General features: G+C 44.0%; 2 protein-coding genes across 2 annotated transcripts; both read left to right on the top strand.

The window, feature by feature from the left end:
• Positions 1 to 1,025: 1,025 nt before the first annotated feature.
• LOC128712280 (adenine phosphoribosyltransferase) lies at positions 1,026 to 1,726 on the top strand. The gene is made up of 3 exons (XM_053807175.1): positions 1,026 to 1,114; positions 1,180 to 1,417; positions 1,490 to 1,726. The coding sequence occupies exons 1-3, from the start codon at positions 1,026 to 1,028 to the stop codon at positions 1,724 to 1,726; spliced, it is 564 nt and encodes a 187-aa protein (XP_053663150.1).
• Positions 1,727 to 6,307: 4,581 nt separating this feature from the next.
• LOC128712097 (LHFPL tetraspan subfamily member 3 protein) lies at positions 6,308 to 14,369 on the top strand. The gene is made up of 6 exons (XM_053806992.1): positions 6,308 to 6,449; positions 10,112 to 10,245; positions 10,476 to 10,602; positions 13,806 to 13,946; positions 14,017 to 14,106; positions 14,260 to 14,369. The coding sequence occupies exons 1-6, from the start codon at positions 6,308 to 6,310 to the stop codon at positions 14,367 to 14,369; spliced, it is 744 nt and encodes a 247-aa protein (XP_053662967.1).
• The last annotated feature ends 333 nt before the right edge of the window (positions 14,370 to 14,702 follow it).

Below are 14,702 nucleotides of genomic sequence, written 5' to 3'. Positions count from 1 at the left end.
ATCCGGCACGTAATGTGCATTGCTCGATATAACACTATTACCATCCGGCACCAACACCGCTTTATTGATGTCCGACGGTGCTGGAATTGGATTAGCTATTGCTAGCGATACCACCAAAACTAGTACTATAAACAACGATTTCATGTTGGTTACAGTTTGTTGCACTTTCACAAGGTTTCAATCAGACACTTTTTGCAATGGAGGTGAATCGAGTTTGCTAATTGAAGACACAATATCGATAAAAGTGGACAGTCATATCGTGTACGCTTTTATATGAACTGTAAGTTGTAAAAGGAAGATGATTTGTTATCATTTTATTGAATGTCCATGATGCTATTTTTGCGTCCTAACTCGTGTAGATAAAAGAGAGATAGGAAAACTGCATTCCCAGGGGAATTATGAAATGATTCCATTTGCACAATCATCACAAATGTCCATTTACCTGAAATAACTGAAGAATTTTCTTAACAATACACTTTTGTAACTAAAATAAGTTTTATTTTTGTACCAAACGGTGTCCTGCGTTTAAATTTGAACGGAATGTTATGTTTGTTATACTGGCTCCATTGAGTTGAGCCACAAAGCATGCGCTGTATAACAGAACGAACTGACAGATGACAGCTGTTGATAGCAAAGCGCGTTCTTTGCAAGGTTTTGTATATTATTCGAATAAAAGAACACACAGCACAATCGGTTTCGCTTTGTGAGGGTAAAATATACATGTTTCACGTTTAAAACAATTAGAATGCTCAGTTTAAAAGGATATTATTGAACATTTACGATGTGCATTGTATTCTATTGTCAGTTGTTTAAAGGGCGCAGACGTTTGACGTTTTGTAAACACCGGGCTTGTTATCATGCATAGTTTTGTTATCAACAAAACGTCCGGGGTGCTGTGCGATTAAATATAAATTATACAACCAAAAGCCACCTTAGCCAAGCAAGAATCATTCCAAACTAGAACGGGCAATACCGGTGTAATTGGACCTGTGCGTGCTTGTGTAGATAGCTTCCCGAACCATACAATGTCGAGCGATCAAAGTGCGAATGTGGAACTGATCAAGAAGTACATCGGCGAGTATCCTGATTTTCCGAAAAAGGGAATACTTTTCAAGTGAGTAGTATGCACAATTACAGAAATAGCGGTTTTCATGGAAAAGTTCACATCCTTTTTTACAGAGACATCTTTACCGCACTGCGACACGGAGAGGTTTGCAAAGCCATCAAGAATGTGCTTGTGTCGTACGTCAGGGAATCTTGCCCGGATGTGCAGGTGATAGTTGGTCTAGAGGCTCGTGGATTTCTGTTCAGTTTGCTGATTGCGGCTGAGCTGGGAGTGGCATCGGTGCCCATAAGAAAGAAGGGTAAACTGCCGGGAACATGCGCCCAGCAGGAGTACCAACTGGAATACGGAACTGTAAGCAAGCTTTTTTAAGATTATTACTTTGAATGCAAACTCATTTCATTTTTACACAATTTTATCTTGTAGGATGTGTTTGAAATACAAAAAGGAAGCATCGTCGACGGACAGAAAGTGTTGATAATAGACGATCTGTTGGCCACCGGTGGTACGATGGATGCAGCCAACAAGCTAGTACAGCAGCTGGGGGGAATAGTGGAACGAAATGTAGTTATTATAGAGCTTACCGAACTAGGAGGAAGAAAGAAGCTTGAAGCTTCCGGCTCAAAAGTACATTCCTTTATCGAATACCATGACGTCGAATGAGTTTGATGTATAGTGCAATCTACAGTACGTGTTACTGTTTTGCGTGCTAATTCCTAACATAAAAAGACAAACTAACAGATAAGCTAACGGAATGCTGCTTTTGTTTTGTCACTTGCTTTAACTTGGCCGTGAAAATATTTCTGTTGCGTGAGATCGATTCGTTTTCGATTTAAAAATCCTTCGTTGTTGATTGAAATCTCAGGAAAAGCAATTAACGTAGCTAAAGATAGTTAAAATTTATGCAAAACCTTGAACAAATAAAAAGCCATATTACGGTAACCAAACCTAAATACGTCTGAGGGTTTGAGTAATGTTCTCACACCTAATAGTAGAAATTATAAATTCCAATTCCAACGTTAAGGGAAGGTTCGACACCGAAAATATGTTACCAATGTTTAGCATCTTTTCCCACCTGTACTGTGCGCGTTTGTGTTGGTAAGCGCGATCGCACAGAAACGAGAGCCACAACGAAACCACCAAGAGAGAGCATACACTTTCATGATCTTTGCTTTGTTGCCTGGACACCCCAGACGTGACTTCTGATCTCACAGTTTCTTGCAAATGGTCGGTTGAAGCGGTTCGTCTCCGTAAGTTGGTACCGTTAAGGGTGGTTTGGTGGAAAGTGTGCAGCGTCAGCATAAGTTCATGTTTCGTCCATATGCAAAGCATAGTTTACACGAAAGCTGTTTGTTGTATTAGTAACCCGCTCATAGTGATCGCGATCGTATGCGTAGGAAGGGTGGTTTATAAAGCGTAAACGATTATTTTGTATCATTCCTGACCCGATCCGGTGCGTTTGTTTGTGCTAGCTCCCGCTGAAAGATGGCAATTAGAAACCGTGAACCGTCTTCTACTTGAGCGGGATGAGAATGAGAGACGGTTAGTGAAATCGAAGCAAAAGGTGTGGAAGTGTGCTAATTTCGGAAAACGATGAAAAGAATTTGTACGATTATTAGCATCGCAAATGCCGAACAGTAACGGTACGAACAGAGCTATATGCAAAAATTGGTAGCTTTCCACAAACGTTCAGCGGTTCCAGGTGTTTAAGCGAAACGTAAATTTACCCTTAAAATCGACAAACAGGTCACAAGTACCGTCGGCATCATCATCACCGTGATCTTTGTGTGTAACAGTGGCATCAGTTACAGTGCCTCCGCTAAGCGCCAACGAAGAGAACTTACAACAGCACGGTGTCTATTTACCCTCGTCGGGTTTCAACCGAACGCACCGGAAGAATGAAGAAATAAATTTAATTTCGTGGGAACAACTTCTTCTACGATGGTGCAATAGAGCGGCAGTACGAACAATCGCATTTGCCGTTAGCTATTACCGAGGTGCTTTGTGGTCTAGGAACGAGATTGTTCCGAACGAGATATCAAAGAGCTCGAGACGCTTGCGACTGGGAACTCGCGACGTTCTTTTCGAAAGGATGATATTGTACCCCTTTTTATGCCGTGCAAGTGGAAACGAGTCGTCCTTGGACAGCAAAGAGTGTGTATTATTGCAGTTTTGTTGCGCTCTTTCTCCTCCTCGAACAAGGATACGGATCGATTGCAATTCGTGATGAAGGTGGTAAAGGTCGTACTTCCATAGTGGGATGCATACCAACGTTTCGCCTAACCACACCAGAACAGCTGTGCCTTCTGCACGACACGTTTGATGAATCATTGGTATTTTCCTTTCGTGTGCTGTGGCGAAGGAGGTGAATTCTTACCAACACCGTTTAACCGCGCGCAGCAAAACCGCGCGATCGGTGTAAACTTTAAGCGCAGTAAGCTTAAAAGTAACAGGCGACCAGAACTTGCAGCTGTTACCTGTTAGGTGTCTAAAGTCAAATCCCCCATTCGAATTCGTCGACCCGCCGTCAAGACGTGTGTATATGTGTGTGTGTGTGTCTTTAGCGTGCTCACTTTCGGTCACCTGAGACCAGAACGAATAAAGGAGAAGGCACGAGATGGTGTGGCCCCGTGGGTCACACACCGCACACAGTGAATAAGAAGGTCCACCGTTTGAGAAAACGTAAAACGCTACATGATCTACCTGCGGCGCTGCTGCTTGTTGGAAGCTTCTCTGTATGGTCGTCCCGCACGGGCAAACGCGTACACAGACGTACTGCGGGAAAGAAGAACCGGCATCGGGAACCTGCTGAAGCACCATCATCATTACAGTGATGAACAAACGTTGACTTACGATGCATGACGTGGATCGGTTGAACCTCCTGCCATTGCATTGCCCACGCCTGGTACGATCTCTGGTTGCAACCTACAACTTTTAGCGCCATTTAGTGGTGTCTGATGGTAGAGACAAATATTTTTCTGCTAATTGCTAGAAACCGATCACTTCTTCTAACAGAGTTCACAAACGTGCAACGTTTGCATTTCTGATGCAAATCTTTTTCCCAATTCGAAACACGATCGCCGATACGGTCCATGTGCTGTATTGCGCTCCGGTTTTTGAGCGATCGTACCTCAACTATTAATCAAAATGTCAGCAGGGAAAGATTTACTGGATATAGAAATTTAGCACCATCTCAACGGCTAAAGATTTCTACCTTTTAAAAAGAGGTCAAAGTGTCGTGGCGTGGGGGAAGGGATGGCAGAAGGCAAAGCAGTACCCCTTCGGTTCGACCGACATTTAGAAGCGCTTCTTTGAAGCGGGAAGTACTAGGGAAAAAGGTCTTAGCATTCTGCCGCCGACTTTACACGCATCAGGTGCGCCAAACCGTGGCGGATCATGAACACCGAAGCCGACCCAGCGTTGTTTTTTGCGTACGAGGAAGGTAAGAAGTCGGGCACGATCATCATCTGCTACATCATCATAAGCTCGAGAGTCTTCTTTTTGACATGTGTGTGAGTGTGTGGGAAAGATTTGCCATCACCATGCGGGTGTGGTAAATGTTACGCAAGCCGCTCGAACGAAAGACTTCAACGAGCGGGAAAGGGCGAACCCTGAGCAGACTAAACTTCCGCGGCCCAGGTTGCGACGTTCGGAGGGTGAATATCTTTTTCACATTCATAATTATCCACTGCTGAACGTGGGTACTCACATACAAAAATTACATATTTTGCATGAGAAACGCTAAACGCTCGTTGACACTTATCTCGTTCCGACCGGATGCATGATACTCTTTTACGTTTGGCGTAATGGAAAGAAAAAGCCAAAATCTTTCTTGCACTCAAATTTTACAACCCCGAGGGAAAGAAAATAAAAGCTTCACGATGTGATGGGGTGCGATAGCAGCTTCGGATGTTTATATCTTGTTACAAACATCATGTAATGTACGCACAGCTCGCGATTGGTTTTAACGATGCACCACGATGTAAAGGGGGTTTGTTTCACTACCTTCTCCAAAACCTTGAGCCAAAAGGTGCTTTTCCTTCCCAATTGTTACACACAACAATATCCTCTTCCCATGGGCACCAGCTTCACGCGAGCGCACCACCGTTTCCGAGGAAAATCAGGCCCCCGAAAACGGAACAATTTACTATCACCCGCTGTTGGTTTTCACCGACACGCGAGTGCAATGGCGGATGAAGATTAAGCGATGCCATTGATTTGATTTTGATTACATAAATCTCATTATTGGCGTGTGAGCGAACGGGTGCACTGATGATGGGCGCTGTGCGGCGATCCCATACGGTGTACCGAAGAGGGGCGTTTAATGATCGTGCCCGTGCAATGCGATTAATATCAGGCATGTAAAATGGTTGAAAAAGTTTGTTAAAACAAAAACGCTCATTCCACGCACGTAGCTATCGTTCGGGTTGAAGAGGCAAAAAACCATGTTGATTGATTGTTGAAATTACTGCGATTTGTAAATGCGGTTTGTTTATATGTTCGTCTAACAAGAAATCAGTTCAGAAAAAAACGATTAATAAGATTTGGCCCTTGCAGAGCCTTCCTTTCTATAAAAAAAACGAGAGTAAAAGTGTAGACCATGTTCACTATTCCAAATACAAACGTGTTGAGCGAGAGTATATTTTATGATGCGTGATGTTGAGCAAGGCATAAGAGTAGGTGTCATCAGCGTGATCATCACCGTCAGTAAAAGGAGAAAACTAAAACTTTACAACATGAATCGGCTTTTGTGGAGCAGGTTTGCTGCAACTCATCTTCACCCGAACTGCCACAGCTACACCACCGATCGTTCGTGTCTTTTTAAAGGTGTTTGCAAACGAAAGACTTCAATCAGCGCGATGGAAGCGAACGGACAAAACGACACCTTTATTTTCGCATCGAAATGAAAACGTGACGATCAGCGAGACGACGGCGCGGCAAAACAGTTGCCCCACTGATGCCTTAATTTCTTTCCAACAGGAATCATCACCTTTCTTTCCGCTTTGTTTTCGTTTACATACCGCATGTCGAGTAAAGTTTTTGTGGCGAGCAGATAAGTGAAAATCTATACCCAGTGGTGACAGTGTTTTTTTTTTGTGTGTTCAATCCGCATAATATTCCCTGTTTGCATACGATCACGTGCGTTTCGTTGCTAGTGTGATTTGAAAGCTCGGCAGTGCAAGAGAAAAACGACGCAAGAAAGGATCACGATCGCAAAACCGATATTAATCCGACTGGTGCATCATGGGAACGAAGATCGAGTACGTTGACTCGAGTCACATGTACGCGACGAACTACATCCGCAACTCGAAAGCGATCGCCGTTCTGTGGGCGATCTTTAGCATCTGCTACGCGATCATCAGTGTCGTTGCGTTCGTAACACCAGGTAAGCATGTTTTTGTTTGGTTCTTTTTGCTTGGAAACACCTCATGTAGCATGTTGGTTTGTGCTTTTTAAACGACAAATAAGAAAACACTTCTAAAACAATGCGTGACTTGATCGTAAACAGCAACTGCGTGAGCATTCGATCGGTTTCGGATGAATGGACTGCAAAATGAGTAATTGAAAACGATTGCATAAACGAAAGTCGATTTAATTTGAAGCTTTATTTTCCCATGGCAAATAAATGCAGTTTCGTTTATCAAACTGTCCTCTTAATAATTCAAAGATGTGCTGAAGCAAATTAATTTAAAACACTATAAATAATTTATTAAATCTTCAACTTCATGTTTCTTACACCTTCCCTGTTTAATATTCCACCGCCAATCCATTGTTTGACGGATTCATACAATGGCCACAATAAAATGGTCTTGTAAACGATATGGCGCAATTTGTAATGGAACACTCGATTCTTCCGAGGTCGATCAAAAGGGTCAGATTATTTAATGTAAACCAAACCGCGGCGTTCTCGCCTGCTGCGATCCTATTTCTATTCAAATTGAAACCGAGCACCCCCTTCCCATTGTGTTTGTTTTGTTAAAGTTTCGCTTACTTTTTCGCTAACTGAGTAGAAACAAAACGCTCGCATCCAAAGCCAAATTCCATTCCACGGTGCCTGTGGATCCCCATGTTGAGGTGGCTGTGGTAATAACACAAAAACACGAAACATTCACAACTAATACACACATTGCAAAGCCGTCGCCAGCCGCTGCCTGTGTGCGAAGGTGTCCGTGTGCCGTTTTGTGTGGATGTCTTCTTACGGTGTGTGACCTTTTCGCTTGAAAAGTTGTTTCCAAACAACCATTACCGTTTGCCGTGCGGGCGAAGGTGGTGGTTTGCGCCAGGCACAGCAGCATCGCGACAATTGACCAGCTTTTCGCAAGCTCATTAAAAGCTCGTGGGATCGTGGTCTGTGTGCGCAAACTGTTTTGCGAATAGGGATGAGGGTGCGGAAAGAGAGGGCGGCCATTGTAGGGGAGGATGGAAAGGGGGTGGGGGGAAGGTTTGCAGCCATTTTCATTTGATATTGTTTATGATTGATGCGCAGCAGAAGATCTGTTTGCTAAATCAACTGTGAGTGGTAAGCGTAGCTTCATCGTGCGCGAGATGGTCCAATCAAAAGACTTGAACGCTGCACCAGGCGGCGAACGGACCGATGCGTGCTTAAATAATACTTAAATTAATCATAATAACCATAATGATCATATCGGTCCCCCCTGTTCTTCGCAAATCCCCCTTTTTTCCCGCGGAAATATGATGCAATAAAGTGCGGTGTGCTGTTCCTACGCGCAGAAAGAGAGCGAGCGAGACCGGAAAGTAAAAGTTTTCCCCGGTTTGATTTGCGAGTCTAATAATCGGTGCCGAGGTGGTTTGGGCCAAAATGTAACGTTAAGTTCAATTATCCTCGTGGCTCTAACCACTACTCCCCTGACTGGTTTACTGTTTTGTTGCTAGCGAAGAGGGTAATTCGTCATCTGATTAAGACGAATTGAATTGATTGCATTGTTCTGCTGTGGTAGTAATTGCTTGAACCAGCAATGCCTGTTTTGTTGCTTTGGCACCGCTACTTGCAGGTTCATTTGCGGTCGCAAACAAATCGCCATTATGATCCAGGAAGTGGGCACGATCCCGTGTGACAAAAACCGTGCCTGTTTTTCCTTCATTTGTGCGAAAGAAAAATTGGCAAATTACTTTCTCGCCATCGTCAATTTACCGCTTTGCTGCATTATTGACGGAAAAACATACCCCCTCGATGCTCTCCACCCGATTTGTGATGGGATGGGAGTGTGCATTTGCATATTTCTTGTTGTTGTTTTCATGCGGAATCGACCGCTTCTTCTCCTCGGCATCGTAAAAAGGCCAACCCGCCCCAAAAGCGCCATTTTATCGTTCGATTATGCACAAAACGAAAAGGCTTAAGTTTTGCTTCACTCATTATCGGTCCCGGTTGCATACGATTAGCGCCGCGGATGCACGGCCACGGACGGTTAATTAATCATCGCATCAGCCGTTCGCTTGCCGGCAGTGATAAGCGCTTCTTCCAAGGAAGCTGATTATCGAGCAAAGGAACGATTAATGTAACGTTTGCGAACTTTCTTCGCTCGCTATGTTCGGGCAGGTCGAAATCAGACGCGTTCCCTTCTGTGAGCAGTCCCTTGTTTTTTTTTTTTGGGCAATTTATCGACAACGATCGGCGATCAATGTAACTGTTTTGTTGCGATTGTTGATTGAACAGTTATCATGAGGGCAATTTGCTCGAGGGCAGCTTTGCTCGGTTCGTATGGTTTGCAAAAGGTGTGCCAGAAACGGTTTGCTTAACATGTGCTGGATTAGGGTAATTTGCTTGCTTACGGTAAATATGTTTTCAAGGTACACAGATGGATAAGATAAATATTCTTTATCTAATAAAATAATGAGTTTTTTTTAATGATTATTTCATCCCATCTTACTATTTCTTTTTTGAGAGACAATTTGTGTTTGTTCTTGCACAACTCCGCTGGAGCTTTTGCTGCGTGCCATGACGAAACGCTTACCCGTTTCAACTTGACAGTTTGTGGTTAGGCAGCTTTATGCAACCGGGCTCGTAATGGAGTTGATCTTTTGTGCTATTTTGCTCTGGACAATTTGCTAGGCTCGGTACGAATCGTGTCGAAAAGCCAGAAGCAATTGCATGTTTCACCTTTCGCCGTGTTTGAATTGGCATTCTGGAGCATTACTTTCGTGTGCTAGCAAAACGATAAGCGGTCACGGAAAAGATCACTCCCCTTCGCGTTGAGAATAACCTCTCTTCCTCCCTCTTTTAAGGAGGCTAGAAAGTGAACTGGATAAAATAGTTATGCTTGCATTAAATCGTTTTGTTGTGCGAATGGGCGCACACACACACATCTCTCATACTGCCTCACATTTATGCTGGTAAATTTCGGTTTCGTTGTGGTGTTTTACTTGTCCGCACGTAATGCACGTGTGGCGGGTTGTTTTGGGGTTGTTATTTAACATGCGTAGCGAAGTTTGTGGCCAAACGAGTAGCAAAACCGCGCACAGGACGGTAGAAACCGTAGATGAAGATGTCGGTCAGAGCAAACACACCAACTCGCTGTTCTGTGTACGCTTTGCTGGCAGCAGATGTAATTGGTTCCATTGACACACCGACACCGACCGTGGTGGTTTATAACGCGAAGCTAATGGATTGTTGCCGGTTGGTGTGGCATGCGGCAGTTTACGGGATTTGTGTGCCAAAAGTGTTCCGTAATCTGCAAGATGTATAACACACACTGACGCGCCTGAAATGTGACGAGCTTCTCGCGTGTAATTTTATTACGATCGTGTCATTAGTGCCGTGCCGGTTGTCCTTTTTTCTTGTAGCATAGATGAAATGTGGTCATTGATCTTTGTTGGCACTGTAGTCTGGTGTTTGTATGGGAAATATTTCAATTCAGAAGATTAAAACTTCTTCTTGAAAAGGTTGTTTTGAAGCACTGTGTCGAAGTTCATTTCTTGAGTTCATTCTGGTTCATCTTCTCTCTCGTCTACTACTACTAGCAATTCAACTACTAACACCATTTTTAGTATACAAAAGGCTAATGAATTGTTCTGCTTCCATTTTTCCAGAATGGGTAGGTGATGCAGATTCCGACATTGGCAGTCGCCTTGGTTTGTGGCAAGTTTGTCAGAAAGATGATCTCACCGATAGCTGTACCGGGCGCCTCGAGGAACTATTAGAAATGCAATCTATAGCGTTTCAGGTGAGTGGAAGCCGAAAAGCTACATTTTATTATTCCGATTATGCAAACACAGTTGTGTGCCGTTAGCTATTTTATAGGTGACCTGCTAAGAAAGCATCTAATCTCCATTCACCATTAGCAGGCCAAGCGATAGTGTTCTATTGTGTAATGAATTCTTTATGCAAACAGTAACATTAATCGTGGTTTAAATAAAAAAGCTATGTAGATTAACGCCTTTTGTTTGGTTTCAGGTTGCAACCGTGTTTTGTGGTTTGGCCGTTGCCACTTCTGCGCTGGCGATCTGCTGCCTACTGCTGATGGTATTCATGAAGTCAACGACCGTCTTTCATATCTGCGGCTGGATGCAGATGCTTTCCGGTGAGTGGCGAACTTCTCGCGTCTTTGCCTTTCGCGATCGAGGCTGCGGAATGTCTGTGTGCGCGAAGAATGGTTCGTGTGATCCAACTGACACCCCGCTCTGGCTGGCTTTGTAATGAAAAGGGAACGACGCACTTGGGTGGAATTTGGAGCCGAATTCGTGGATAATGATTCGGTGTGGGAAGAGTATGCGGTACGATTATCGATGAAAGGCATGCCCTGAATTGGTGTCTCTTCCTCATTGCTCTTGCAGCGCGAAAAGTTCATTAGCGGCTAAATCGTAATTGGACGTCGGGAAGCGAAGGAGTCTGTAAATGCGTATGATGAGTGTGCACATGGGGAAAAAATGGAAAATCGTACACGCACCGAATGGTACAACAGTGAACAGTGGATACTTTGGTCGAATTCCCCATCAAAAATTGCCTTCTGGGTGGATGATTTGCCTTTTCCTACTCGACTACCGACTACTTCTGATGAGTCTCTGAGTAGTAATCTAGGGTTGGGATTGAACGATGAAGTAGTTGATCGTGTCCAATCTGAAGGCTTTTCCATGTAAAGCACTTATCGGTGTGCGGTGCGCCCCAAGGTTCCGATGAAAGCATGAAGTTGATGTGTCTAATCCGGTTTTTTGCTGGCCCAAGAAAACCCTTGCCAGAATGGCATCGCCCCTTCACTTCGGTTCGCTCCATCTAGCTGAAGGCCGACGGATAGGTCGTTGAGTGGTTGGCGAGCCCTTGTATTCTGCATACTACTGCACTGCTGTGTGGTTTGGAAATCGTCATCAACATCATCATGTATCATGAACGCCAGTCGAGTTCCGAGTTTCCCAAACCGGTTTCAGTTCAAATTCGTTTGGTTTATTCGCGACCGACCATTCAAGCATCCATTTCCTGAACGAAAGAGAAATGATCGATGCCACCCTTTCTTCCTCGGTTCCTCGGTGATCGGCCGGCCGACGCTCCATGTACAGGATGTTCATGTTTTCTCCCGCCTCTGCTGGTGATCTGGAATGTCCGGGAGAAGAAAGCAGGCTGCTCGTGTGTGTTAGTTTGTGGCCAGACCTGGCTCGTCGGAAGTAGGTCATTGTCACTATGTCCGTTCGATCGCCCGTTTACGATCGTATTTTCCTGTCCCGATGGCTAGTTGACCATTTCTTCCCAATAAATGCCTGCAACACCAGCCGCATTTACCGCAGGGAAAGGCGACGTAATGGTAGCATTTATTACGGTGGAAAAAGGTGGTCGAACAAGTCGTGTTTAGATGTGCTGTGTACTATCTCTAACTCCATCGCTGGCAATTCGGTCCGCAACGCTTCCAAGTACTCAACCGATCTAGATTTCGATTTCCGCGGTTCGGCACTGACCTTTATCTTTCTCTCGGTGTGTGTGTATGTGTGTGGAACTAGTTTGTTGGACGTGGGCGCTTCAATGCTGAGGTTTGTTGACTTCGGCCACAGCAGTCTGCTTCTATGTTGCAAACAGCGAAAGGCGACATAAAGTTTGCAGTATGAATATTTTTACTATCGCTAGTGAAAGTCGATTTGAAAGTAAAATAATCTCCTTGTCCAGAGATACTGGGTGAATGCAGGGTGCATACTTATAGCAATCTACTAGGACACATGGTTGTTGTTTGGACAAGACAAAGTACGACCTAGAAATTGCAACTATTTGAGTGGTTTTATTGCGCATGGAATTTGCAATACACTGACAAAAGTAAGACACGTAATACATTCAACATCAACATCAGCACATGTGGTCAAATGTTTTACCACACCCCAATCTGTGCGTTGTTGTATCGACCACAATAATCCATTTAAATGTTGCGGTGTCCATTACAGTTTCGGTTCCTCGGTCTGTGACCCACTGCGGCACGTGTTTATGGTACGCACTGGCGAAATGGTAAACGAGAATTGACGAGTTTTGGGTGCGAGCACGTTATTACTATTATTTGCGGTTGCGTATCTCCCGCAAGTTGCGCTTACGCACCAATCTGTATCGGGTAGCTTCAATCCGAACGTTGTGATGCAATGGCAGCAATGTGGGTCTTTGACGATGCCTGAACGATATAGAAATTGAGAGTGGCTCCAACAAGGAATCATCCATCACAGATGAGATGTTTAATGTTTAATAAATCAATTTTTGCTTTAAAAACTCAAAGCCTCCACCTTGTTATAGGACTTTGCTGGGTTCTCAGCTACCAATTAAATAAAACCACTTTCTACTGCAAATGGAACTGCCAGAAGTGCGCTGTCATGTCCGCGTAATCATCTCCTGAACATTAAACCATAAGCAATTAGACGAAGAAAGATGATCACCGTGAAATGGTCATTTCCGCACAAAGAAAACAAAACCTTTCGGACTGTTGCACGGTCTCATCCTTCCGTCTGGAACATCCTCTTCATGTAGGGTCATCGTTTTGTAACACATATTAGGCCTCATTTCGGTGTGCACGATATGCGCAAAACATGAAAACTGCTCGCACCGTAAGTGCGGTGCTGTGAAATTCCCAGGGCCAGTTTAGGCGGAGGTTTAACCGGATGGTGGCTGGTTCACATTTGTCGCCATTCCATGAAGGGGGTAGAGAGTGAAAAGTCCCATAAATGTAATGTATGCAAATTTGCTTCTTACCTCCGTGCAGGTGTGTTTGCGTAAAGTCGTCCATTAGTGGCTCATATGCCGGGCATGATCATGGCTCTGCATGGTTGTTGGAGGGAAATCGTTGAATCTGACGTGTGTGCGAATGCGTAATGTGGTTTACAATTTTATCTGATGGTTCCGCAATTTGAAGCATTGTTTCTCTTCTAGGACTGGGTCTGTTTTTAGGTTTGTTTGTAGTCTAGTTGGCCTTAATTTTTCTATCTGCATAAGCTATTGCAGATAAGATTACCCACACTAAGCAGGTTTATGCTTGGTGTACTATATTTATTTATGATAAAAGGGAAAAAATTTTGGTTTGTGAAGTAGCAAAACGTTGCTATATACGCCTTTTATAACGTAAATCACAGTACCATAGAGTTGGCTAGCTCGTTTGGTTTGGTTGAGAATAATTCAGGGTTGTCAAACTCAACATTGGACGCCTAACATAAGATTTGAGTTGTGCTGTATTCCACTGCAAACACTCTAATACTCTCACATTCACTATAATACTAGTACAAAAATATAAATTATGCTTGCATTATGTTCTCTTTATTATCTTGTTTACAGCCCTTTGTATGGTCATTGCATGCGTTTCGTTCCCGTTCGGATGGAATTCGGACGAGTTCCGTAAGATTTGCGGTCCAGAGTCGAACCGATTCGAAGTAGGGCTGTGCAGTTTGCGCTGGGCCTATCCGTTGGCGATTATTGGTGAGTGTTTGCTGCTTCGAAAACGTGTTTTACTGTGGGCCTTACTGATATGTTTTCCGTTTAATTTCAGCTTGCATCGATGGATTCATTTTGGCAACACTATCCTTCATCCTTGCGACACGACACGTCCGCCTACAACCGGAACCGCAATACCAAAGCAGTATGTATTAGAGAAAGAGACGGAGAGAGAAAAAGAATTAGGGAGAGAAAAGTTGGGTAGTGCATCTGGAACACTTGTAACTGATCATTCTACTCCTCTTGCGTGTGAAGAGTTACTTTACTAAACAGTCTTCTTTTCCTACAAAAACAACAGGAGAAATCAACAACGCGTACGTTACGGATGTGGCCAGTATCGCTGGCTCTCGGAAGTCGCTCAATCTACAACCCGTGCTGCTGGTGGCACCTCCGCACATAATATTCTAATAGTGTAATTGGGAAGCTTCCCCAACCGCAACCGCTACGGACACAATCAAACGCTTAGGAAGAGCCGTTTCAAAGAGAATGTTTATCACTTCCTCGTAAGTGTATATGATGAAGGCTTCCCGAGATGTGTCTGGCCGGCGGGAGACGCGATGTACAGAGTGATGTGTAGCCTGTGCCAATTCTGTTTAATCACTTTCTTCCTCGTATGAACGTTTTACGGAAATTCAGCCCTAGTTGGGTGCACGAATTTTAGCTTTCCGGGTATGTCATGGTATGTGTGTGCGCAACATCACGAGGATATAGAACCTATTCAGTAAGGAACGGCTTTTAGTA

Source organism: Anopheles marshallii, chromosome 3 (assembly GCF_943734725.1).
Source record: "Anopheles marshallii chromosome 3, idAnoMarsDA_429_01, whole genome shotgun sequence".
Classification (NCBI taxonomy): domain Eukaryota; kingdom Metazoa; phylum Arthropoda; class Insecta; order Diptera; family Culicidae; genus Anopheles; species Anopheles marshallii.
Note: the sequence above shows the minus strand (reverse complement) of the source record. Positions and strands in the feature narration are given on the sequence as shown.